This window comes from Nerophis ophidion, linkage group LG07 (assembly GCF_033978795.1).
Source record: "Nerophis ophidion isolate RoL-2023_Sa linkage group LG07, RoL_Noph_v1.0, whole genome shotgun sequence".
Classification (NCBI taxonomy): Eukaryota; Metazoa; Chordata; class Actinopteri; order Syngnathiformes; family Syngnathidae; genus Nerophis; species Nerophis ophidion.
Genome location: NC_084617.1, coordinates 31,409,485 through 31,434,813, shown reverse-complemented (window position 1 = coordinate 31,434,813; position 25,329 = coordinate 31,409,485). Strand labels below are relative to the sequence as shown.

Here is a 25,329-nt window from a genome sequence, read left to right as displayed (position 1 = left end):
AAACATGTAATAAATATTATTTTAAAATGTACGAATGATTATTTAAAATCAAATATTAATTATTATTTAAAATGTATTATTATTTAAAAATAGAATTATTCCAAATATATTATTATCTTTAAAAAATGGTAATTATTATTTTAAAAAAGAAGAAATTAAATACAAACAAAACGTCATTGTTCAAAAGCAGCAGAATGTCACCATGGTGCGTTCAAGGACCGGCAAATTAAGTACGACTTGTCGATAGAAAACAAAAAGGGAGGGGAAAAAAATCGATAACATTATTGGTTTTCTGACATCTGGGAAAACAACTGCTTATGAGGAGATTATGTTGAAAATAAAAATGTGAAGAAGTGCAGACCGTGACCCCAAAAAGGGAATGAGCGGTAGGAAAATGGATGGATGGATGGAATTGGAATTCGATGTTCTTAATCGTCAACCTTCGATCCTCACATGGATATTCAAACTCTGATTATATTTATGATACATTTAGGGAGTCATAACATGCACGTTTGATTACAAATACATAACGCATTAATAAATATACATAATAATAATAATTAAAATGTAATATAAATAATTGTATTCATTATAATAATGCATTAATATTTTTTACACACACAAACTTCATGGATTTATATTATTATTCCAGTCCAATAATACGATTTTTAAAAAAAGTGATGCAACTTACAAGAACATTTTGAGTCCATAATTAAGTAAATCCGATCCAGAAGCCATTCATTCATTCATTCATTCATTCATTCATTCGTCCATTCGTTCGCGGGCTTCTTCTATTCCGTTGTTGGCGTCTGGCAGTCCGGCGGCGGAGTGGGACGTGTCCCGGCGTGGGCCCGCACAAGTAGGACCTGCCTCGTATATCAGCGCCATAAAAGTGAAGCCGTGAATTTTATGACGCTTTTGAAAGCGACTCAAAAATAGTGCACGCGAACCCTTGCCGGTGCTCGTTAACGTTAACGGCAACGGCGGAAGTTAATGCCACAGTAAAACACGTCACGAGACGTTCAGGTGCAGAGGCGGGAAGATTTCCGCGCTTAGTCCGGCTTGGGGGCCATTTGGGGCCCGCGGGCGTATAAAAGAATGATACAGGCATTAAAATATGACCGACGTCATTACCGGCATCATTAGGGCCTCCTGTAAAAACATGGACAACTTAGGAGGAAAAGTTCATTATTATTTTGTCAAATGTTCTTTTTTTTTTAACAGAACATTAGTCTTCTTGGACAAAAATATAATAAATACTTTGAAAATATCAGCACTTATTACAAAGGTGAGGACAATTTAAATAATAACATTCGGGAATACAATTTTACAATTATAATTGTCTTTAATTAACTATTAAAAAAATCACCATTTTCAAATACTTTGAAAATAGTAGCATTTACTACAAAGGTGACGAAAGTACATTTAAATAATAATAATTGTAAATATAATTATAAATATATTTAATTAACTATAAAACAAATCACGCTATCAAATAAATACTTTAAAAATAGTATCACTTTTTACCAGTGTGACGAAAATGTAAAGTATACACTTTTTACAATTATAATTATTTTTAATGAACTATAAAATTATCATATTATCAAATCAATACTTTGGAAATAGTAGCACTTACTACAAAAGTGTCGAAAGTAAATCTAAATAATGATAATCGTAAATAAAACATTTTTACACTTATAATTATATTCAATTAACTATAGAAACATCTCATTATCGAATCAATACTTCGGAAATAGTAGCACTTACTACAAATGTGTCGAAAGTCCATTTAAATAATAATAATAATTGTAAATATGAATATAATTATCTTTAATAAACTATATAACAAAATCACACTATCGGATAAATACTTTAAAAATAGTAGCACTCATTACTCAGGTGACTAAAGTTAATTTAAATAATAATTAATCGTAAATAAAACATATTTTTACAATTATAATGATCTTTAATTAACTAGAAACAACCCATTATCAAATAAATACTTAAATAACTTTTTACCAATGTGATGAAGATGTAAATAATGCACTTTTTACCATTCTAACTGTCTTTAATCAACCATTAAAAAAAATCACATTAACCACATACAGACTTTTTTTTCTTCAAATGACCACTTATTAATATTAACTAAGAATGGAATCGGAATATTATTAATTCACATATTAATTGAAATATTAATATTCAATATTATTGAGGACGTGCTGCCTGCCGTTCAAAAAGTACAATTGCAGCGATTATTGTTCAAAGTTAGCCTGCAGCTTCATTTTTATGTTCAAAATAAAAGTACATTTATCAATAATGAAATATATTATTGTCATGTACAAAATTAAGAATGTTTTTTGTTCAGACATCGATTCAAGTTGTTTGCATCTTAATGTATATTGTATTCATTTTATGGGTAATTTTCTGTGTATTTTGTTTATAAATATAATCAATTATTAATGCATCCAGCCAGGTCGCATTAATAATTGATTATATTTATAATATACTATATTATACGTATAAAAAAGTTGCAAATGAAAACTTTTAAAAGTGCATTACTTTAGAATTAAATAAATCAATTCATCTTCAAGTCAAGAAAATAAACAATTAACTATAAGTACAGGCTGTGTGTTTGATGTATTGTCAATAATCCTTTTGTCTGCACTTAATTATCCTTTGATTATGAAATCGATACTTAGCACAAAAAATGATTTGTTAGTCCTTAATTTACGTATTTTGTTGTTGTTGTTGTTGTTGTTGTTATTGTTTACAAATAATAGGAATTCGTTGTTGGGGGACGTTGAAGGATTTAATGCTTTTTTAAATGAGCAAATATATGAAAACAAATGAAAACATCACAAATATGGAAAATAGACTTAAAAATTACATGGAGCTAAATGTGAAGACATCAAATGTGTATTTGCTGTTTTGAAGCACAGTTTGTTCTTTATTGGTAAATATGATCATACTATAGTTTAGATTGGTATCCTTATTATTAGTAAATTCGATGTAAAAATATTTTATTTTTAAAACACATCACAAATAACAAACATATTATTCAAGGTTCAGGGTCAGAAAATATTCAAGATAATTTCTGTTTCGCACTTAAACATGTATTAATGTGTTTACTTCTTTTTAAATGCATTACTCATTATTTTAAAATGTGTTATTTATTATTTTAAAATGTCTTATTTATTATTTTAAAAATGCATGAACTGTATTGTTGTTGATACAAAATGTATTAAATATTATTTAAAATGTATTATTATTATTATTATTAAACGTAGTCATTATTATTTGAAATGTATTAATTATTATTTTAAAAATATATTACATTGCAAACATTTATTAATTTTTTTATTATTTTAAAATGTATGAATTATTTAAATAAAATGCATAAAATACAATTTAAAAATGTATTAATTATTATTTTAAAATGTATAATTTTTTATTTGAAATGCATTGATTATTTAAAAAAATTATTATATATCATTTGAAAAATGTATTATCATTAAAAAAATGTATTAATTGTTATTTGAAAAATTAAGGTATTATTATTTGAGAAAAATATTAATTATTTAATTCTTTATATTAGTTATTTGAAACATGTAAAAATTATTTAAAAAGCTAATAATTATTATTTGAAAAAATAATTCGTTCTTATTTGAAAAAAATAATTATTATAATATTTTAATGTATTAATTAATAATTAAGAAACATTACACTTAAAAATGTAGTAATTATTATGTAAAAAATTTAAAAAATATAATTTAAAATGTATTAATTATTATTACAAAATATGGTTTATTTAAAATGTATTAATGGTTATTTCAAAAATGTATTAATTAGTATTTAAAATGTATTACACTTTAAAAATGCAATAATTATTATGTAAAAAAACTTACTAATTTTTATTTTAAAATGTATTCATTATTATTATTACAAAACAATATGGATTATTTTTTTAAATGTATTAATTGTTATTTAAAAAAAATGTATTAATGACGTATTCCACTTCATAAATGTATGCATGTGTTTATTATTGAGTCCACTTGTCCTAGTCCAATGCGGACACATTTTCCTTTTATATTAAGTGCAGGTTTATATTTCGATAAAGATCAGAACGAGCTGCTGTGTATCGGCCCGGTTTCGAATCGATACGGGGCGATACCAGTGGGATCTGTATCGCGTGTTCGGTGCGTGGCAGGGAAAGCCGGAGGAGAGAGAGGGCGTGGAGGAAAGAGACGAGGACGCAGGAAGAAGAAGAAGAAGATGAGAAGAATGCGAAAAGAAAGTTGCTAGAGGATACAGGAATGATATCGCAAGATGTCTATTTCGGGGCCAGTCAGCAGCTACTACGTGGACGCCATCATCGGCCAGGAAAGCGAGGAGGTCTTCCCCGGGGTTCAATACCCGGGCTCCAGCGCCGCGGGGCCGTGTCCGCTGCCGGCGTCCGAGCACCCGCTGGCGGACTCCTTCCCGCCCTGCAGCTTCCCCGCCTCTTGGAGTCCGTTCGGCTCGCACTACCAGCCCTACTTACCGGCCACCGAGCCGCGGTACCACCGCTCCTGGCTGGATTGCGGGCCCGCGCAGCGCGCTCCCGATGCCGTCAAGCTGGAACCTCAGCTCCTTGGCGCCAAAAGCGCAGGACAACAACAACAACAACAACAACAACAACAACAACAACACCAGGACAGCAGCCCCTTCATCCTGGAGTCCAGCTCCAGATCCACGGCACTGGCGGCCGCTATCGTCCCTTCTGCGGGCTTCCGGGGCAACGTGGAGGCTCGTGAGGGCGGCGAGGACAAAGAAGATCAAAGTAAGTGATGGGGTCAGGAAGTGAAAATGAAACAAAGACGATTGTAAATACTTTCATGTTGTAAAACAACAAAGAAGGAATTTGCCAAGATAACATTTTTTAAATATACTTTGTTGTGGCCTCCAACTCTTCCAGCTCAAAGACAAATTTGCATGTACTTTTAAATTACTATCATTGTATACATATATATATATGTAAAAATAATGCATTAATGTCTTTATTATTTAAAAAATTATAAATTATTATTTTAAATTGGATCAATTATTATTGGAAAAAGGTATTAATTATTTTTAAAATGTATTATTTATTATTTTAGATAGTACTTTATTGATTCCTTCAGGAATCAGGAATTTTATAACAGTAATTATTATTTAAAAAAGGAATTATGTGTTATACATAATATGTTATACATATTTATATATATATTTATGTATATATATACAGTATATGTGTATATATATATATATATATATATATATATATATATATATATATATATATATATATATATATATATATATATATATATATATATATATATATATATATATTAGGGCTGCGAATCTTTGGGTGTCCCACGATTCGATTCAGTATCGATTCTTGGGGTCACGATTCGATGATATATCGATATATTTTCCGATTCAAAACGATTCTGTATTCATTGAAAACAAAGGATTTCAGCAGGATCTACCCCAGTCTGCTGACATGCTAGCAGAGTAGTACTTTTTTTTTTAAAAGCTTTTATAATTATAAAGGACAATGTTTTATCAACTGATTGCAATAATGGAAATTTATTATAACTATTAAACGAACCAAAAATATGACTTATTTTATCTTTGTGAAAACATTGGACACAGTGTGTTGTCAAGCTTATGAGATGCGATGCAAGTGTAAGCCACTGTGACACTATTGTTATTTTATTTTTATAAATGTCTAATGATAATGTCAGTGAGGGATTTTTAATCACTGCTATGCTGAAATTATAACTAATATTGATACTGTTGTTGATAATATTCATTTTTGTTTCACTACTTTTGGTTTGTTCTGTGTCGTGTTTGTGTCTCCTCTCAATTGCTCTGTTTATTGCAGTTCTGAGTGTTGCTGGGTCAGGTTTGGTTTTGGAATTAGATTGCATTTTTATGGTATTGCTGTGTAGTGGATTGTTGGATTGATAAAAACGCTAAAATAAAAAATAAAAATAAATAAATAAAAAAAATTATTGCAAAAAAATATTTTTTTTAAAATGAGAATCGTACAACGTATTCAAATTGATTTTTCCCATATATATATATATATATATATATATATATATATATATATATATATATATATATATATATATATATATATATCCATCCATCCATCCATTTTCTACCGCTTATTCCCTTTCGGGGTCGCAGGGGGCGCTGGCGCCTATCTCAGCTACAATCGGGCGGAAGGCGGGGTACACCCTGGACAAGTCGCCACCTCATCACAGGGCCAACACAGATAGACAGACAACATTCACACTCACATTCACACACTAGGGCCAATTTAGTGTTGCCAATCAACCTATCCCCAGGTGCATGTCTTATATATATATATATTAGGGGTGTGGGAAAAAATCGATTTGGATACGTTGTACGATTCAGAATCGATTCTAATTTTTAAAATAATATTTTTTATTTTTTTTAATTTATTAATTCATTATTTTATTTTGTTTTTTATTTTTTCATATATATATATATGTATATATATATATTATATGAAACATTGTTGTATTGATTTTGTTTGAAAACAACACATTCCTCTTAAAGTTGTAATTGAATAATTTTATCACAGAAAACAGTAATTTAGTTTAAAGGCCTACTGAAAGCCACTATTACCGACCACACAGTCTGATAGTTTATATATCAATGATGAAATATTAACATTGCAACACATGCCAATACGGCCTTTTTCGTTTACTAAATTACAATTTTAAATTTCCCTGGAGTTTCGTCCTGGAAACGTTGTGTAATCATGACGTGTACGCAAGACAACACGGGTTTTTAGGAAGTATGAGCGATGCACACACACACAGCTAAATGTCATCTGCTTAAACGGCATAATTACACAGTTTTTTGGACATCTGCGTTGCTGAATCTTTTTCAATTTGTTCAGTTAATATTGGAGAAGTCACAGTAGAAAGATGGAGTTGGGAAGCTTTAGCCTTTAGCCACACAAACACACGGTGATTCCTTGTTTAAAATTCCTGGAGCTGAAACGTTACTATGGATCAGAGCGCGGTCAAGCAGACATGAATCAAGACAGAATGTCAACCAGCAGGTTTCGGTGAGAAAATTGTGGTTAAAAAGTCGCTTCTTACCAGAGAAAAGCTGAGCTTGGGCCGTCCATAGCTGCCGTCGACTCCCCTGAGACATTGGCATCAACACACCCGTGGAGACACCCTTTCGATTATCAGGTACTATTTAACTCACTAAAACACTAGCAACACAATAGAAAGATAAGGGATTTCCCAGAATTATCCTAGTAAATGTGTCTAAAAACATCGGAGTCCGTCCCAATCGCGTTTTTTTGTTAAACTTTTTTTTTTTTTTTTTTCTAGTCCGTCGCTATCAATATCCTCAAAGACAAATCTTTCTTCCTCGCTCAAGTTAAAGGGGAAGTTGTCGTTTTCTCGGTCCGAATAGCAGTTTTTGTTGGAGGCTCCCATTAAAAACAATGTGAATATGTGAGGAGCCATCACACGGGTGACGTCATCGTCTGCGACTTCTGGTAGAGGCAGGGCTTTTGTCTTAGCACCGAAAGTTGTGAACTTTATCGTGGATGTTCTCTACTAAATCCTTTCAGCAAAAATATGGCAATATCGCGAAATGATCAAGTATGACACATAGAATGGACCTGCTATCCCCGTTTAAATAAGAACATCTCATTTCAGTAGTCTTTTAAACAAACTGCGGCCCTCAAAAAGTAATAAAGTTAAAACGTTGACTTGAATAATATTTCAAAAATATATATTTTTTGATTGTGTTGGAATGGTTATTAAATGTATACAATCATAACAACACAGATTAATGACGATAAATATTAATGTGAAAAAATATTTGTCACCATGACAACATAAAAGCTGCCATGCAAGATTTTATTATTTTTTTACTTGAAGTTGTTTGCATATTTGTCTTGTTGAATATTCCTAATTTTTATATATCTATATTATTGTTTACACTTGTTTCATTCGTCAAAACCAGCCTCAAAGTTTGGATACTCTTAAGAAACAATATCAAATATTATTTATAACATATTTAAACCATATCAGATAGTATTTATTATATATTTAAACCATATCAGATGTTATTTATTATATATTTAAACAATATCAGATAGTATTAGTTAAATAGTTAAACAATATCATATATTATTTATCATATCTGATAAACAATATCAACTATTATTTATCATAAATTTAAACAATATCAGATAGTATTTATCATGTATTTAAACAATATTATATATTATTTATCATATATGTAAATTATGTCAAATATGATTGATCATATATATGAAACATATCAAATATTATTGATCACATATTTAAACAATATCAAATATTATATATGATATATTTAAAAAGCATCAAATAATATTTATCACATATTTGAACACAATTTTTTTATTTACGAAACAATATCAAATACTAGTGATCATATATTCAAACAATATCAAATCATATTGTTAATATAATCAAACAATATTAAATATTATTTATGATACATTTGAGCAATATCAAATATTATTATTCATATATTCAAAAATATCAAATATTGTATATCATATATTTAAAGAATAACAAATATTATTGATCATATAATTAAACAATATCAAATATTATTTATTATATATTGACAAATATAAAATAATATATATCATATGTATATAAACAATAACACTTTTTTCATATATTTCAACTATATAAAACATTATTTATCATATATTCAAACACATTTAAATATTATTGATCATATATTTAAACAATATCAGATATTATTCATCATATATTTAAACAATATCAAATGTGATTTATCATATATTTAAAGTATATCAAATATTATATATCGAATATTTGATCAATATAAAATATTAATTATCATATATTTAAAAAAGATCAAATATTATATATTGTATATTTAAACAATGTCAAATATTATTGATGTTATCTTTAAAAAATATGAAATATTATGTATTATATATTTAACAAATATCAAATAATATACATCATATGTTTAAACAATGACACTTATTATTTGTCATATATTAAAACAATATCAAAAATTATTGATCATATATTTAAACATTATCAACTATTATTTATCATATATTTAGACAATATCAGATATTATTTATCATATATTTAATCAATAGTAAATGTGATTGATCAAATATTTAAACAATATCAAATATTATTTATCATGTATTTGAACAGAGTATTTTAAGAAAAACTTATTACATATTATTCATCATATACTTAAACGATATCAGACAATATTGATCATATATTTAAACATTATCAAATATTACTTATCATATATTCAAACATTATCCATCCATCCATTTCCTACCGCTTGTCCCTTTTTGGGGTCAAATATTATTTATCATAGATTTAAACAATATCACTTATTTTTCATCATATATTTAAACAATATCAAATATAATTGATCAAATATTTGAAAATAATCTAATGTTATTAATTTCATGTGCCATTTATGTGTTAATCATGTGTTAACCATGTGCCAGTCATGTGTTAGTCATGTGCCAGTCATGTGTTAATCATGTGTTAATCATGTGTTAGACATGTGCCAGTCATTTGTTAGTCATGTGCCAGTCATGTGTTAATCATGTGTTTATTATGCGTTAACCATGTGCCAATCATGTGTTAGTCATGTGCCAGTCATGTGTTCATCATGTGTTAGTCATGTGCCAGTCATGTGTGAGTCGTGTGCCAGTCACGTGCCAGTCCAGTGCAAGTTATTTGTTAGTCATATGCCTGTCTTGTGCCAATCATGTGTCAGTCATGTGCCAGTCATGTGTCAGTCATGTGCCACTTATTTGTTAGTCATGTGCCAGTCAAGTGCCTGTCAAGTGCCAGTCATGTACCAGTTATTTGTTAGTCATGTGCCTGTCTTGTGCCAGTCATGTGACAGTCATGCGTGAGTCATGTGCCAGTCACGTGGCAGTCATGTACCAGTCCAGTGCCAGTTATTTTTTAATCATGTGCCTGTCTTGTGCCAGTCAAGTGCCTGTCATGTGTCAGTCATGTACCAGTTATTTGTTAGTCATGTGCCTGTCTTGTGCCAGTCATGTGTGAGTCATGTGCCGGTCACGTGTCAGTCATGTGCCAGTCCAGTGCCAGTTATTTGTTAATCATGTGCCTGTCTTGTGCCAGTCATGTGCCAGTCATGTGACAGTCATGTGCCAGTCATGTGACAGTCTTGTGACAGGCCATCACAATAAAACAAATATTCAGTACACGTTTACAATCTATGTGTCACATATGAATTCTTTAGACCACTAGGTGTCACAAAAAACAATTCCCACCCCAATTCAACTTAATGATAGCACTCATCTATATTTGGGATACAAATAATAATGTATATGCACCTGGGGATAGGTTGATTGGCAACACTAAAATTGGCCCTAGTGTGTGAATGTGAGTGTGAATGTTGTCTGTCTATCTGTGTTGGCCCTGCGATGAGGTGGCGACTTGTCCAGGGTGTACCCTGCCTTCCGCCCGATTGTAGCTGAGATAGGCGCCAGCGCCCCCCGCGACCCCGAAAGGGAATAAGCGGTAGAAAATGGATGGATGGATGGATGGATGTTCCTTGAACGACCAAACCTTTTTCTAACATACCACACTACTAAACAACACGTGTGATTCCTGCTGATATCATATCAGCCAAGACGCGAGGCTCTGATATCATGACATTATCGGAAGTGGAAAAGTTGTATGGTGATATCATTTATCGACAAAAATATGGAACTCATGCAAAATATTTGACTACAAAAATAATTTTACACTTCCCCAAATTCCCAAAGTTCACACAAACGCCTTCCTTTCTATGAGATAATTTCCTTTTAATATTTGATATTTGAGAAGGTCTCCATTTCTCTAGGCTTTCAAACAACTCCAACAGTAAAATGTTCAACTCTTTATATATATATATATATATATATATATATATATTAGGGTTGTGGGAAAAAATCAATTCGAATACGAATCGAATCGAATACGTTGTGCGATTCAGAATCGATTCTCATTAAAAAAAACGATTTTTTTTCTAATTTTATTAATTAATTAATTTATTTTTTTAATTTATTTTTTCAATCCGACGAACCACTACACAGCAATACCATAACAATGCAATCCAATTCCAAAACCAAACCTGACCCAGCAACACTCAGAACTGCAAAAAACAGAGCAATTGCGAGGAGACACAAACACGACACAGAACAAACCAAAAGTAGTGAAAGAAAAATGAATATTATCAACAACAGTATCAATATTAGTTATAATTTCAGCATAGCAGTGATTAAAAATCCCTCATTGACATTATCATTAGACATTTACATATATAAAAAAAGAACAATAGTGTCACAGTGGCTTACACTTGCATCGCATCGCATAAGCTTAACAACACTTTGTGTCCAATGTTTTCACAAAGATAAAATAAGTCATATTTTTGGTTAATTGAATAGTTAAAACAAATTTACTTTGCAATCAGTTGATAAAACATTGTCCTTTACAATGATAAAAGCTTTTTTAAAAAAAAATCTACTACTCTATATATATATATATATATGTATATATATATATACATATATATATATATATATATATATATATATATATATATATATATATATATATACATACATACATATATATATATATATGTGTATATATATATATATACATATATATATATATATATATATATATATATATATATATATATATATATATATATATATATATATATATATATATATATATATATATATATGCACGGCTGGGTAACACGAAATAGATTGCCTGTGATAAAAGAATCATTTTGACTTTGGACGATGAAACAATGAAATCATTTGTTCTGACAGGAGGAAAACTTTTTATTACAGGGTAAGTTAGTTTAATGAATCCATAATTAAAAAATCATTTACAATACCCAAAGTGAGCCATGGTTGTTCTCCAACTGCTGGATTTATTGATCAACGTTCTTTCATAAGTCAAATGGTGGCGCATAAAACTCCTCCAACATGTCATATAATAAGTCAGCTTTCTTACATTATTCATTCTCAATAAGAAGGAAGAATATGTCTGACATTGGAAACTTGTACTGAATATTGTCTTGTTATTGTGACACATAGATCGTAAACTTGTATTCAATATTTGTATGTTACTGTGACACATAGATCGTAAACTTGTATTGAATATTTGTTTGTTATTGTGACACATAGATCGTAAACCTGTACTGAACATTTGTTTGTTATTGTGACACAGATCGTAAACTTATGTTGAATATTTGTTTGTTATTGTGACACAGATCACAAACTTGTATTAAATATTTGCTTGATATTGTGACACATATCTCGTAAACTTGTATTGTGTATTTGTTTATTGTGACACATGATCGTAAACTGTTATTGAATATTTGTTTGCTATTATGACACATAGATTGTAAACTTTTACTGAATATTTGTTTGTTATTGTGACACATGATCGTAAATTGTATTAAATAATTTTTTGTTATTGTGACACAAAAATCGTAAACTTGTACTGATTTTTGTTTATTATTGTGACACTTGTACTGAATATTTGTTTGTTACTGTGACACATAGATCGTAAACTTGTACTGAATATTTGTTTGTTATTGTGACACACAGATCGTAAACTTGTATTGAATATTTGTTTGTTACTGTGACATTCAATACAAGTTTACGATCTATGTGTAGGGATGGTGTCCCCAGGATTAAAGGCCTCACCTTTTCTCCAAACAGTTCAATTTTTGTTTCATCTGACCACAGAACTTTCCACCAGCAGGCCGTATCTTTGTTCATGTGATGTCAGATGAAACAAAAATGGAGCTGTTTAGTCACAATACCCAGCGATATGTTTGGAGGAGAAAAAGGTGAGGCCTTAAATCCCAGGAACACCACACCTACGGTGAAGCATGGTGGTGGTAGCATTATGCTCTAGGCCTGTTTTGCTGCCAATGGAACTGGTGCTTTACAGAGAGCAAATGGGACAATGAAAAAGGAGGATTACCTCCAAATTCTTCAGGACAAGAAAAAATAATCAAACCGGAGGTTGAGTCTTGGACGCAGTTGGGTGTTCCAACAGGCCAATGACCCCACACACACGTCAAAAGTGGTAAAGGAATGGCTAAATCAGGCTAGAATCAATGTTTTGGAATGGCATTCCCAAAATCCTGACTTAAACGTGTGGACAATACTGAAGAAACAAGTCCATGTCAGAAAACCAACACATTTAGCTGAACTGCACCTGCAGCTTGTGGGTGGCTACCTTTTGTGGGTTCTTCCGAGGATGTTGTAGTCGTAATGATTTGTGCAGTCCTTTGAGACATTTGTGATTTGGGGCTATATAAATAAACATTGATTGATTGATTGAAAAGCGGCTTATTGCAGTGAAACTTACCAAGGCACATGTAACCAAATATTAACATTGCTGTATGTATACTTTTGACCCAGCAGATTTGGTCACATTTTCAGTAGACCCATAATACATTCATAGAAGAAGCAAACTTCATGAATGTTTTTTGTGACCAACAAAAATGTGCTCCAATCACTCTATCATGACAAAATAAGAGTTGTAGATATGGAAACTCAAGACAGCCATGACATTATGTTCTTTACAGGTGTATGTACACTTTTGATCGCGACTATATATATATATATATATATATATATATATATATATATATATATATATATATATAAATATATATATATATATATATATATATATATATATATATATATAAATATGTCTTGATTGGATTATCCAGAGAATAGTGCTCGATACCGTGGTAGAGCGCAATATGTAGGTGTGGGAAAAATCACAAGACTACTTCATCTCTACAGAACTGTTTCATGAGGGGTTCCCTCAATCATCAGGAGATTTTAATGGAAGCATTCACATACAATGGTTTATATAGGGCACAGAGTGGGTGTGTACAGGCAGGCGTAGGCTGTGGTGATTGGCTCATGTGTTACCTAGGAGGTGTTTCCGTCTGTGGCGGAATGTTGAAATGATTTCACTGCGCTTGTTGAGGGATGATAGATCTGGATGATATATAATAAACAGTTTCTCTTTTAAGCATAGGTTGCATCTTTTATTACCACTGTTGTAAGGTGTGCTGGATGCAAGAATTTGCCATGTTATTGAATATTCAACATTATTGTCTTTGAGGTTCCAAATGTGTTTGCTGAGTTCCGTAGAATTCCGCAAGGTCTGGTTTCTAAAGGAGGCGTTGTGATTATTCCATCTTGTTTTGAACGCTCCTTTGGTTAATCCTACGTACGTGTCGGATGTGTTAATGTCCTTGCGTATTACCTTTGCTTGGTAAACGACTGATGTCTGTAAGCACCCTCCGTTGAGAGGGCAATCAGGTTTCTTGCGACAGTTACATTCCTTATTGGTTTCAGAGTCGTTTAGTCTGAGGGTAGGCAGTCCTTTTGCAATTGCTTTGTTGTGGTTTGAAATGATTTGTTGTATGTTATTCATACAGCTGTAGCTCAATTTAATTTGTCTTGTTGAATATTTTTCTTAGGGTGTTGCCTTTGGGGAAGTGTTTGTCGATCAGAGTGAGGAACTTGCGGCCGATGTTGGTTGAGACGTTTTTACTGAATGGCGGATTGTACCAGATGATGTTGTTTCGTTTTCTGCTCTTTTTTGGTTGGTTTCCTGGAGTGGGTTCATAGGTGAAGGTGAAGTTGTATCCGCTTTCATCAAGTGCTTTCTGGTACGGGGGGGTTGCTTGGTCGAATTCAGCTTTGCTGGATGACAGCATCGATAGCCTTTTATTAATTCCGGTAGGTATTCTTTTCGTGGTGGTGGGTGGGTGGTTGCTGTCATGGTGCACGTATTGGAGTGTTGTGTTGGGTTTCGTGAATGGTTGGTAGCTGTTATTTCTCAGGTTGAAAGTGACGTTGAGGAAGTTGACGGTTTGCTTGTTGGCTTCAATCGTGATCCGTAGGCCGTTTTCTTTGAAGATTTGGCATATGCGCTTCTTGGTGTTCTCGCTGCTCCGTGGCGAGGCGCGGCACACTGCTATCGATGCTGACATCTAGCAAAGGTGAATTCGACCAAGCAACCCCCCCGTACCAGAAAGCACTTGATGAAAGCGGATACAACTTCACCCTCACCTATGAACCCACTCCAGGAAACCAACCAAAAAAGAGCAGAAAACGAAACAACATCATCTGGTACAATCCGCCATTCAGTAAAAACGTCTCAACCAACATCGGCCGCAAGTTCCTCACTCTGATCGACAAACACTTCCCCAAAGGCAACACCCTAAGAAAAATATTCAACAAGAACAACATTAAATTGAGCTACAGCTGTATGAATAACATACAACAAATCATTTCAAACCACAACAAAGCAATTGCAAAAAGGACTGCCTACCCCCAGACTAAACGACTCTGAAACCAAAAAGGAATGTAATTGTCGCAAGAAACCTGATTGCCCTCTCAACTGGGGGTGCTTACAGACATCAGTCGTTTACCAAGCAAAGGTAATACGCAAGGACATTAACACATCCGACACGTACGTAGGATTAACCGAAGGAGCGTTCAAAACAAGAGGGAATAATCACAACGCCTCCTTTAGAAACCAGACCTTGCGGAATTCTACGGAACTCAGCAAACACATTTGGAACCTCAAAGACAATAATGTTGAATATTCAATAACATGGCAAATTCTTGCATCCAGCACACCTTACAACAGTGGTAATAAAAGATGCAACCTATGCTTAAAAGAGAAACTGTTTATTATATATCATCCAGATCTATCATCCCTCAACAAGCGCAGTGAAATCATTTCAACATGCCGCCACAGACGGAAACACCTCCTAGGTAACACATGAGCCAATCACCACAGCCTACGCCTGCCTGTACCCACCCACTCTGTGCCCTATATAAACCATTGTATGTGAATGCTTCCATTAAAATCTCCTGATGATTGAGGGAACCCCTCATGAAACAGTTCTGTAGAGATGAAGTAGTCTTGTGATTTTTTCCCCACACCTACATATTGCGCTCTACCACGGTATCGAGCACTATTCTCTGGATAATCCAATCAAGACATATACATATATATATATATATATATATATATATATATATATATATATATATATATATATATATATATATGGCTGTGAATATTTGGGTGTCCCACGATTCGATTCAAAATGGATTCTTGGGGTCGCGATTTGATAATATATCGATTTTTTCGATTCAACGAGATTCTCGATTCAAAAACGATATTTTTCCGATTCAAAACAATTCTGTATTCATTCAATACATTGGATTTCAGCAGGATCTACCCTAGTCTGCTGACATGTTAGCAGAGTAGTAGATTTAAAAAAAAAAACGCTTTTATAATTATAAAGGACAATGTTTTATCAACTGATTGCAATAATGTACATTTGTTTTAACTATTAAAAGAACCAAAAATATGACTTATTTTATCTTTGTGAAAACATTGGACACAGTGTGTTGTCAAACTTATTGTCATGATCCACGACTTGGATCATGTCATGTTCGGTTTTTGTTCTGTTTGTATATTCACATCCTGTTATTTGACGTCCTTAGTTCCTGGTGGCACTTCCTGTTTTGTTCCGTTGTCATAGTTACCCGTTTAGTGTCACCTGCCTTCTGTTTGTCACACGCACCTGATTTGTGATTATCTCGTTATTTAAGACTGCCTTTGTTTGCCATTCGCTCTCGGACTCTCGTTTGCTATCCCATGCAACAGGTGACGTCGCTCTTCCCGCTTTGTGGTAAAGACTTTTCGTGATCATTAGCATCCACGCTATTCTTTGTTTGCTTGTCCCTAGTTTACATGCTAGCGCTTTTTGTTCCTTCTAGCTCCCATGCTAGTTCGGTTGGTTTGTCTCTAGTGCCTTTGTGCCAGTATTTCTGTTATTAGTTTGTTTTTGTAGTTAGACATAAATCATCATTCCTACCTTCACACTGTGTTCCATTCGGCTGCATCCACGAGAGAACAAAACCTCACCACGATGCCACCTAAGCGTCACACTTATGAGATGCGATGCAAGTGTAAGCCACTGTGATACTATTGTTCTTTTCTTTAATTTTTGATAAATGTCTAATGATAATGTCAATGAGGGATTTTTAATCACTGCTGTGCTGAAATTATAACTAATATTGATACTGTTGTTAATAATATTCATTTTTGTTTCTAGATATTTTCACTTCAATATAACAACTGCATTACTTTCACAATGCATTAAATAGTGGGACGAAGGCGTCTTAAGCCCTGGGGCTTGGGGGCAGCAGCCCAAGGCGCGCTCGCACCTTCGCACCCTAATTTGACCCCCTTAACATGCTTCAAAACTCACCAAATTTGACACTCACATCGGTATGGAGCGGCAGACCAACTTATTAAGCAACCAAACCCCAAAAAAGAAAATTGCGCGCTAGCGCCCCCTAGGAAGAGACAAAAAACAGACAGCTTGTAACTTCCGTTAGGAATGTCGTAGAGACATGAAACAAAAACTTCTGTGTAGGTCTGACTTAGACCTACATTTCCAATAAAAAACGTCTATACCCAAAATCAACAGAAATTTTGCAAAAACTCATTCAAAGCAACATTTACGCAAAAAATGCTATTTTTGCCTCTTTGAGCTGTAATTTGACCCCCTTAAAATGCTTCAAAACTCACCAAACTTGACACACACATCAGGACTGGCAGAAATTGCGATCTAGTGAAAAAAACAAACCTTAAAACTCAAAATTGCGCTCTATTGCAATTTTTGAATAAAACACAGAAAAAACTGCTCCTAGGAAGAGGAAACAGATAAAACTGCTTGTAACTTCTGGTAGGAATGTCGGACAGACATGAAACAAAAACCTCAATGTAGGTCTCACTTAGACCTACATTTTGATGGGTGGCATCTTTCAGTTAAAATAAACAGGAAGTTGGCAATTACCCCTTCAAAATAAAAGTTTTGTAAAAAGCCGTCACCTTTTTCCAGACAAAACTGCTTGTAACTTCTGTTAGGAATGTCGTAGAGACATGAAACAAAGACCTCTATGTTGGTCTGACTAAGACCAGGGCTTCAGTCGCGGGGGCAGCAGCCAAAGCGGAGCGGCCAAAGGCGGACCCGACCAACGCTGCTTGCAGCTTTAATCATTTTTGTTTCACTACTTTTGGTTTGTTCTGTGTCGTGTTTGTGTCTCCTCTCAATTGCACTGTTTTTTGCAGTTCTGAGTGTTGCTGGGTCAGGTTTGGTTTTGGAATTGGATTGCATTGTTGTTGTATTGCTGTGTAGTGGTTTGTTGGATTGATAAAAAAAAAGAATTAGAAAAACATTTTTTTTCCAAAAAATTAGAATCGATTCTGAATCGCGCAACGTATTCGAATCGATTTTTTCCCACACTCCTAATATATATATATATATATATATATATATATATATATATATATATATATATATATACACACACTCACTACACTGAGTTTTAAATTACTTAATCAGTTAATGTTATGATTTCAATTAGTGGACAAATACAGTAAAAATATGAAAGAATTTGTGCTTTTATTTTGGAACTTTGGTCAGAATTTTCAGTGCTGTGGCAAAAAGAGTTGAACATTTTATTGTTGGAGTTGTTTGAAAGCCCGGAGAAACGGAGACCTTCTCAAAATATTAAAAGGAATTTCTCTCATAGAAAATAAGGATTTGTATGAAAATTGGGAATTTGGGGAAGTGTAGAATTGTTTTTGTCGTGGAATATTCTGCATGAGTTCCATGTTTTTGTCGATAAATGATATCACCATACAACTTTTCCACTTCCGATACGGTCATGATATCAGAGCCTCGCGTCTTGGCTGATATGATATCAGCAGGAATCATACATGTGTTGTTTAGCAGTGTGGTATGTTAGAAAAGGTTTGGTAATTCAAGGAACATATTGTTATTATTTGCATCTCAAATATAGATGTATGCTATCATTAAATTGAAGTGGGGTGGGAATAGTTTTTTGTCACATCTAGTGGTCAAAATAATTCATGAAATCACACTCATGACAGAATTAACTGAATGATGCAGACCCATCCGTTACTGGATACTTTTTAATATGCTTCTGCCTTGCAGACTTTGTATGTGTAAGTAAGTTAAACATTTGTTTATAATTACAGATGTAACGTTTTATTGTTCAATGATTATTACCTAAGTCTAGCTTGTGTGCTATTGAATGCTGAGCTGCTGTGCAGCTGCTAGCTCCTAGTCGCCCATAGCCTAGCATGTTTACCCTTTGTAAATCACTTTGGTAAAATAGAATAAATCGTGTGTTTATTGGAGGACATTTAGATGTTAACTGTCTGTCATCTTTGTACACACTCTGCTTGTATCGCACATGATATCACACACAGCACTCTGCTTATTACACACTAAATCAATCAATCGAAAGTGTGAGAGTCGAATTCATAGTGGATCTAGTTTATAGTGTGACAGTTAAGTCCAGAGTGGATCTAGTTAATAGTGTGAGAGTCCAGTCCAAATTGGGGCTAGCAGGTGATCATCTTGAGTGGAGACAGGTCAAGCAGCACAGAGACGTCATCACAGAAGAGTGGTCCACCCCGGGTCCCAACTTTGAACAGCTAGCGCACATCTCTGGTCACCTAATAACATCTCCACGCAAGAGAGGGGGGCTCAGCAGAAAAGAGAAGGTAGATCAACCGGTCTAAATGGGGGGGGGGGGGGTGTCTATTTAAAGGCTAGAGTATATAAATGAGTTTTAAGGTGGGACTTAAATGCTTCTACTGAGGTAGCATCTCTATCTGTTGCTACCAGAACTTTCCAGAGTACTGGAGCCCCAATAGAAAACGCCTTATAGCCCTTTAGTATTTTATACCAAAGTAGTGAGACCTTGAAGTCACATCTCAAGTGCAAAGGAAGCCAGTGCAGGTGAGACAGTATATATATATATATATATATATATATATATATATATATATATATATATATATATATATATATACATATATATATGTGTATGTATATATGTGTATGTATGTATGTATGTATGTATATATGTATATATACATGTATATATGTATATATACATGTACATATGTATATATACATGTATATATGTATATATACATGTGTATGTATATATTATATATATATATACGTGTGTGTATATATATATATATATATATATATATATATATATATATGTACAGGGCCAAGAACCAAACCCTGTGGAACTTCACTCGATACCTTAACATAGCCCGAGGTCACATTGTTATAGGAGACATACTGCATCCTGTTAGTAAGATAGGAGTTAAACCAAGACAAGGGTAAGTCTGACATACCCAATACATGCTAAGATACGCTCTAATAAAAAATTATGATCGACAGTATCGAAAGCAGCGCTAAGATCAAGAAGCAGCAACATGACTGACGCATCAGCATCAATCGGTTGCAAGAGATTATTAGTCATTTTTGTGAGGACTGTCTCCGTAGAGTGATTTGCCCTGAAACAGGACTGAAAGGTTCACAGAGATTGTTAGACGCCAAGTCCTCAGTTAGCTGCTGTGCAACAATTCGAGGACTTTCGAGCTAAAGGGAAGGTGGGACACTGACCAGTAGTTTACTATGAGGTCAGGATCGAGGTTAGGTCTTTTGAGCAGGAGATGAATAACCGCTTGTGCGATATCACACACAAGTAAGCACGCTGCTTGTATCACGCATGATATCACACACAAGCAAACACTTTGCAGGACTGCTTGTATCGCACATGATATCACACAAAAGTAAATACTTTGCAGGACTACATGTATCGCACATGATATCACACAAACGTAAACACTCTGCAGGACTGCTTGTATCAAACATGATATCACACACAAGTAATCAGGCTGCAGGACTGCTTGTATTGCACATCATATCACACACACGTAAACACTGCAGGACTGCTTGTATTGCACATGATATCACACATTTTACATGGAAGCTTGTCTCTTTGCTGGTCGCAGACTGATTTTTGATATCAATGACATGCTAAATACATTAATTTAGTAATTATCTGATTAATTAATTCAAATTCATAAATGTATTCATGAATGTTGTTAACAAGTACAACTTTATTCACAAATGTTCACAAATATAACTTTATTTATGAATATAGTTGACAATATGATTTTTATTCATTCATGTACAATTAAAACGTTCTTCGTTAATGTTGTTTACATTTAGATATGTATTCATTATTGTTGATTACATTTAGAATTGTATTCATGAATGTTGTTTACAATTGGAACTTTATTCATGAATGTTGTTGACAATTATATTTTTATTCATTAATGTTTACAATTACAACGTTCTTCATTAATGTTTTTTACAATTAGATTTTCATTCATTAATGTTTACAATTAGAACATTCTTCATTATTGTTGTTTACAATTAGAAATGTATTCATAAATGTTTATAATTACAACTTCAATAATGAATGTGGTTTACATTCAGAAATGTATTGTATAGGCATGTACAATTAGAACTTTATTCCTGAATATTGTTGACAATTCGATTTAAATTTTTTAATGTTTACAGTTAGAACGTTCTTCATTAATGTTGTTTCCAATTTGATTTTTGTTCATTAATGTTGTTTTACAATTATAACTCTATTCATGAATGTTGTTTACAATTAAAACTTTATTGACAAATGTTTACAATTAAAAATGTATTCATAAATGTAGTTGAAAATTAGAACTTTATTCATGAAAGTTAACAATTACAGCTTTATTCATGAATATTGTTTACAAGTATAACTTTATTCACAAATGTTGTTTACAATTACAACTTTATTCATAAATTGTGTTTGGATTCATAACTTTAATCATGAATGTTGTTTACAATTAGATTTTTATTCATTAATATTTACAATTGGAACGTTTTTAATTCATGTGGTTTACAATTAGAAATGTATTCATGAATGTTGTTTACAATTAGGACTTTATTCACAAATGTTTACAATTAGAACTTTGTTCATGAATGTTGTTTACAATTAGATTTGTTTTAATTAATATTTGCAATTAGAACATTCTTAATTAATGTGGTTTACAATTAGAAATGTATTCATGAATGTTGTTTACAATTATAACTTTATTCACAAATTTTTACAATTATAACTTTAATAATGAATTTGGTTTACATTTACAAACCCAGTTTCCATATAAGTTGGGAAATTGTGTTAGTTGTAAATATAAACGGAATACAATGATTTGCAAATCATTTTCAACCCATATTCAGTTGAATATGCTACAAAGACAACATATTTGATGTTCAAACTGATAAACACTTTTTTTTTTTTTGCAAATAATCATTAACTTGATGCCAGCAACACATGACAAAAAAGTTTGGGAAAGGTGGCAATAAATACTGATAAAGTTGAGGAATTCTCATCAAACACTTATCTGGAACATTCCACAGGTGTGCAGGCTATTTGAGAACAGGTGGGTGCCATGATTGGGTATAAAAGCAGCTTCTGTGAAATGCTCAGTCATTCACAAACAAGGATTGGGAAACGGCCACCACTTTGTGAACAAATGCGTGAGCAAATCGTCAAACAGTTTAAGAACAACATTTATCAACGGGGTATTGTAAGAAATTTATGAATTTCACCATCTACAGTCCGTAATACCATCAAAAGGTTCAGAGAATCTGGAGAAATCACTGCACGTAAGCGATGATATAACGGACCTTCGTTCCCTCAGGTGGTACTGCATCAAAAAGTGACATCAGTGTGTAAAGGATATCACCACATGGGCTCAGGAACACTTCAGAAAACCACTGTCAGTAACTACAGTTTGTCGCTACATCTGTAAGTGCAAGTAAAACTACTATGCAAAGCCAAAGTCATTTATCAACGATACCCAGGAACGCCGCCGGCTTCGCTAGGCCCGAGCTTGGCTAAGATGGACTGATGCAAAGCGGAAAAGGGTTCTGTGGTCTGACAAATCCACATTTCAAATTGTTTTGAACGTCGTGTCCTCCGGACCAAAGAGGAAAAGAACCATCAGGACTGTACTAGGCGCAAAGTTGAAAAGCCAGCATCTGTGATGGTATGGGGGTGTATTAGTGCCCAAGGCATGGGTAACTTACGCATCTGTGAAGGCACCATTAATGCTGAAAGGTACACACCGGTTTTGGAGCTACATATGTTGCCATCCAAGCAACGTTATCATGGACGCCCTTGCTTATTTCAGCAAGACAATGCCAAGTGACTTGTTACAACAGCGTGGCATCATAGTAAAAGAGTGCGGGTACTAGACTGGCTTGCCTGTCGTCCAGACCTGTCTCCCACTGAAAATGTGTGGCGTATTATGAAGCCTAAAATACCACAACGGAGACCCCATACTGTTGAACAACTTAAGCTGTACATAAAACAAGAATGGGAAATAATTCCAACTAAAAAGCTTCAAAAATGTGTCTCCTCAGTTCCCAAATGTTTATTGAGTGTTGTTAAAAGAAAAGGTGATGAAACACAGTGGTGAACATGCCCTTTCCCAACTACTTTGGCATGTGTTGCAGCCATGAAATTCTAAGTTAATTATTATTTGCAAAAAAACTAAAGTTTATGAGTTTGAACATCAAATATGTTGTCTTTGTAGTGCATTCAATTGAATATGGGTTGAAAAGGATTTGCAAATCATTGTATTCCGTTTATATTTACATCTAAAACATATTCCCAACTCATATGGAAACGGGGTTTGTAGAAATGTATGAATGAATGTTATTCACAATTCGATTTTTATTCATTGTTTACAATTACAACGTTCTTCATTAATGTTGTTTACAATTAGATGTGTATGTATTAATGTTGTTTACAATTAGAACTTTATTCATGAATGTTGTTTACAATTACAACTTTATTCACAAATGTTGTTTACAATTACAACTGTATTCCATCCATCCATTCATCTTCTTCCGCTTATCAGAGGTCGGGTCGCGGGGGCAGCAGCCTAAGTTGGGAATCCCAGACTTTCCTCTCCCCAACCACTTCGTCCCTCTCTTCCCCGGGGTATCCTGAGGCGTTCCCAGGCCAGCCGGGAGACATAGTCTTCCCAACGTGTCCTTGGTCTTCCCCGTGGCCTCCTACCGGTCAGATATGCCCTAAACACCTCCCTAGAGAGGCATTTGGGTGGCATCCTGACCCGATGCCCGAACCACCTTATATGGCTCCTCCCCTTATGGAGGACCAGCGGCTTAACTTTGAGCTCCTCCCGGATGGCAGAGCTTCTCACCCTATCTCTAGGGGAGAGCCCCGCCACCCGGCAGAGGAAACTCATTTTATAAGCTTGTAACCGTGATTTTGTCCTTTCGGTCATAACCCAAAGCTCATGACCATAGGTGAGAATGGGAACGTAGATGGACCGGTAAATTGAGAGCTTTGCCTTCCGGCTCAGCTCCTTCACCACAACGGATCGATACAGCGTCGGCATTACTGAAAATGCCGCACCAATCCGCCTGTCAATCTCACGATCCATTCTTCCTTCACTCGTGAACAAGACTTCCAGGTACTTGAACTCCTCCACTTGGGGCAGGGTCTCCTCCCCAACCTGGGGATGGCACTCCACCATTTTCCGGGTGAGAACAATGGACTCGGACTTGGAGGTGCTGATTCTCATCAGAGTCGCTTCACACTTGGCTGCGAACCGATCCAGTGAGAGGTGAAGATCCTGGCCAGATGAAGCCATCAGGACCAAATCATCTGCAAAAAGCAGAGACTTAATCCTGCAGCCACAAAACCGGATCAACTCAGCGCCCTGACGGCACCTCAAAATTCTGTCCATAAAAATTATGAACGCAATTGGTGACAAAGGGCAGCCTTGGCGGAGTCCAACCCTCACTGGAAACGGATCCGACTTACTGCCAGCAATGCGGACTAAGCTCTGACACTGATCGTACAGGGAGCGGACTGCCACTATCAGACAGTCCGATACTCCATACTCTCTGAGCACTCCACACAGGACTTCCTGAGGGACACGGTTGAATGCCTTCTTCAAGTCCACAAAGCACATGTAGGCTGGTTGGGCAAACTCACATGCACCCTCAAGGACCCTGCCGAGAGTAATGAGCTGGTCTACAGTTCCACGACCAGGAAAAAAACCAAACTCTTCCTCTTGAATCCAACGTTCGACTATCCGGCGTAGCCTCCTCTCCAGTATACCTGAATAGACCTTACGGGGAAGGCTGAGGAGT

General features: G+C 34.1%; 1 protein-coding gene across 1 annotated transcript in view; it reads left to right on the top strand.

The window, feature by feature from the left end:
• The first annotated feature begins 4,240 nt into the window (after positions 1-4,240).
• Positions 4,241-25,329, top strand: part of LOC133556237 (homeobox protein Hox-B9a-like) — a 61,671-nt gene continuing 40,582 nt past the window's right edge. The window contains exon 1 of the mRNA XM_061905964.1: positions 4,241-4,819. Within this exon, the coding sequence (XP_061761948.1) occupies positions 4,327-4,819 (493 nt within the window). The 5' untranslated portion in view covers positions 4,241-4,326. The remainder of the gene's footprint in view (positions 4,820-25,329) is intronic.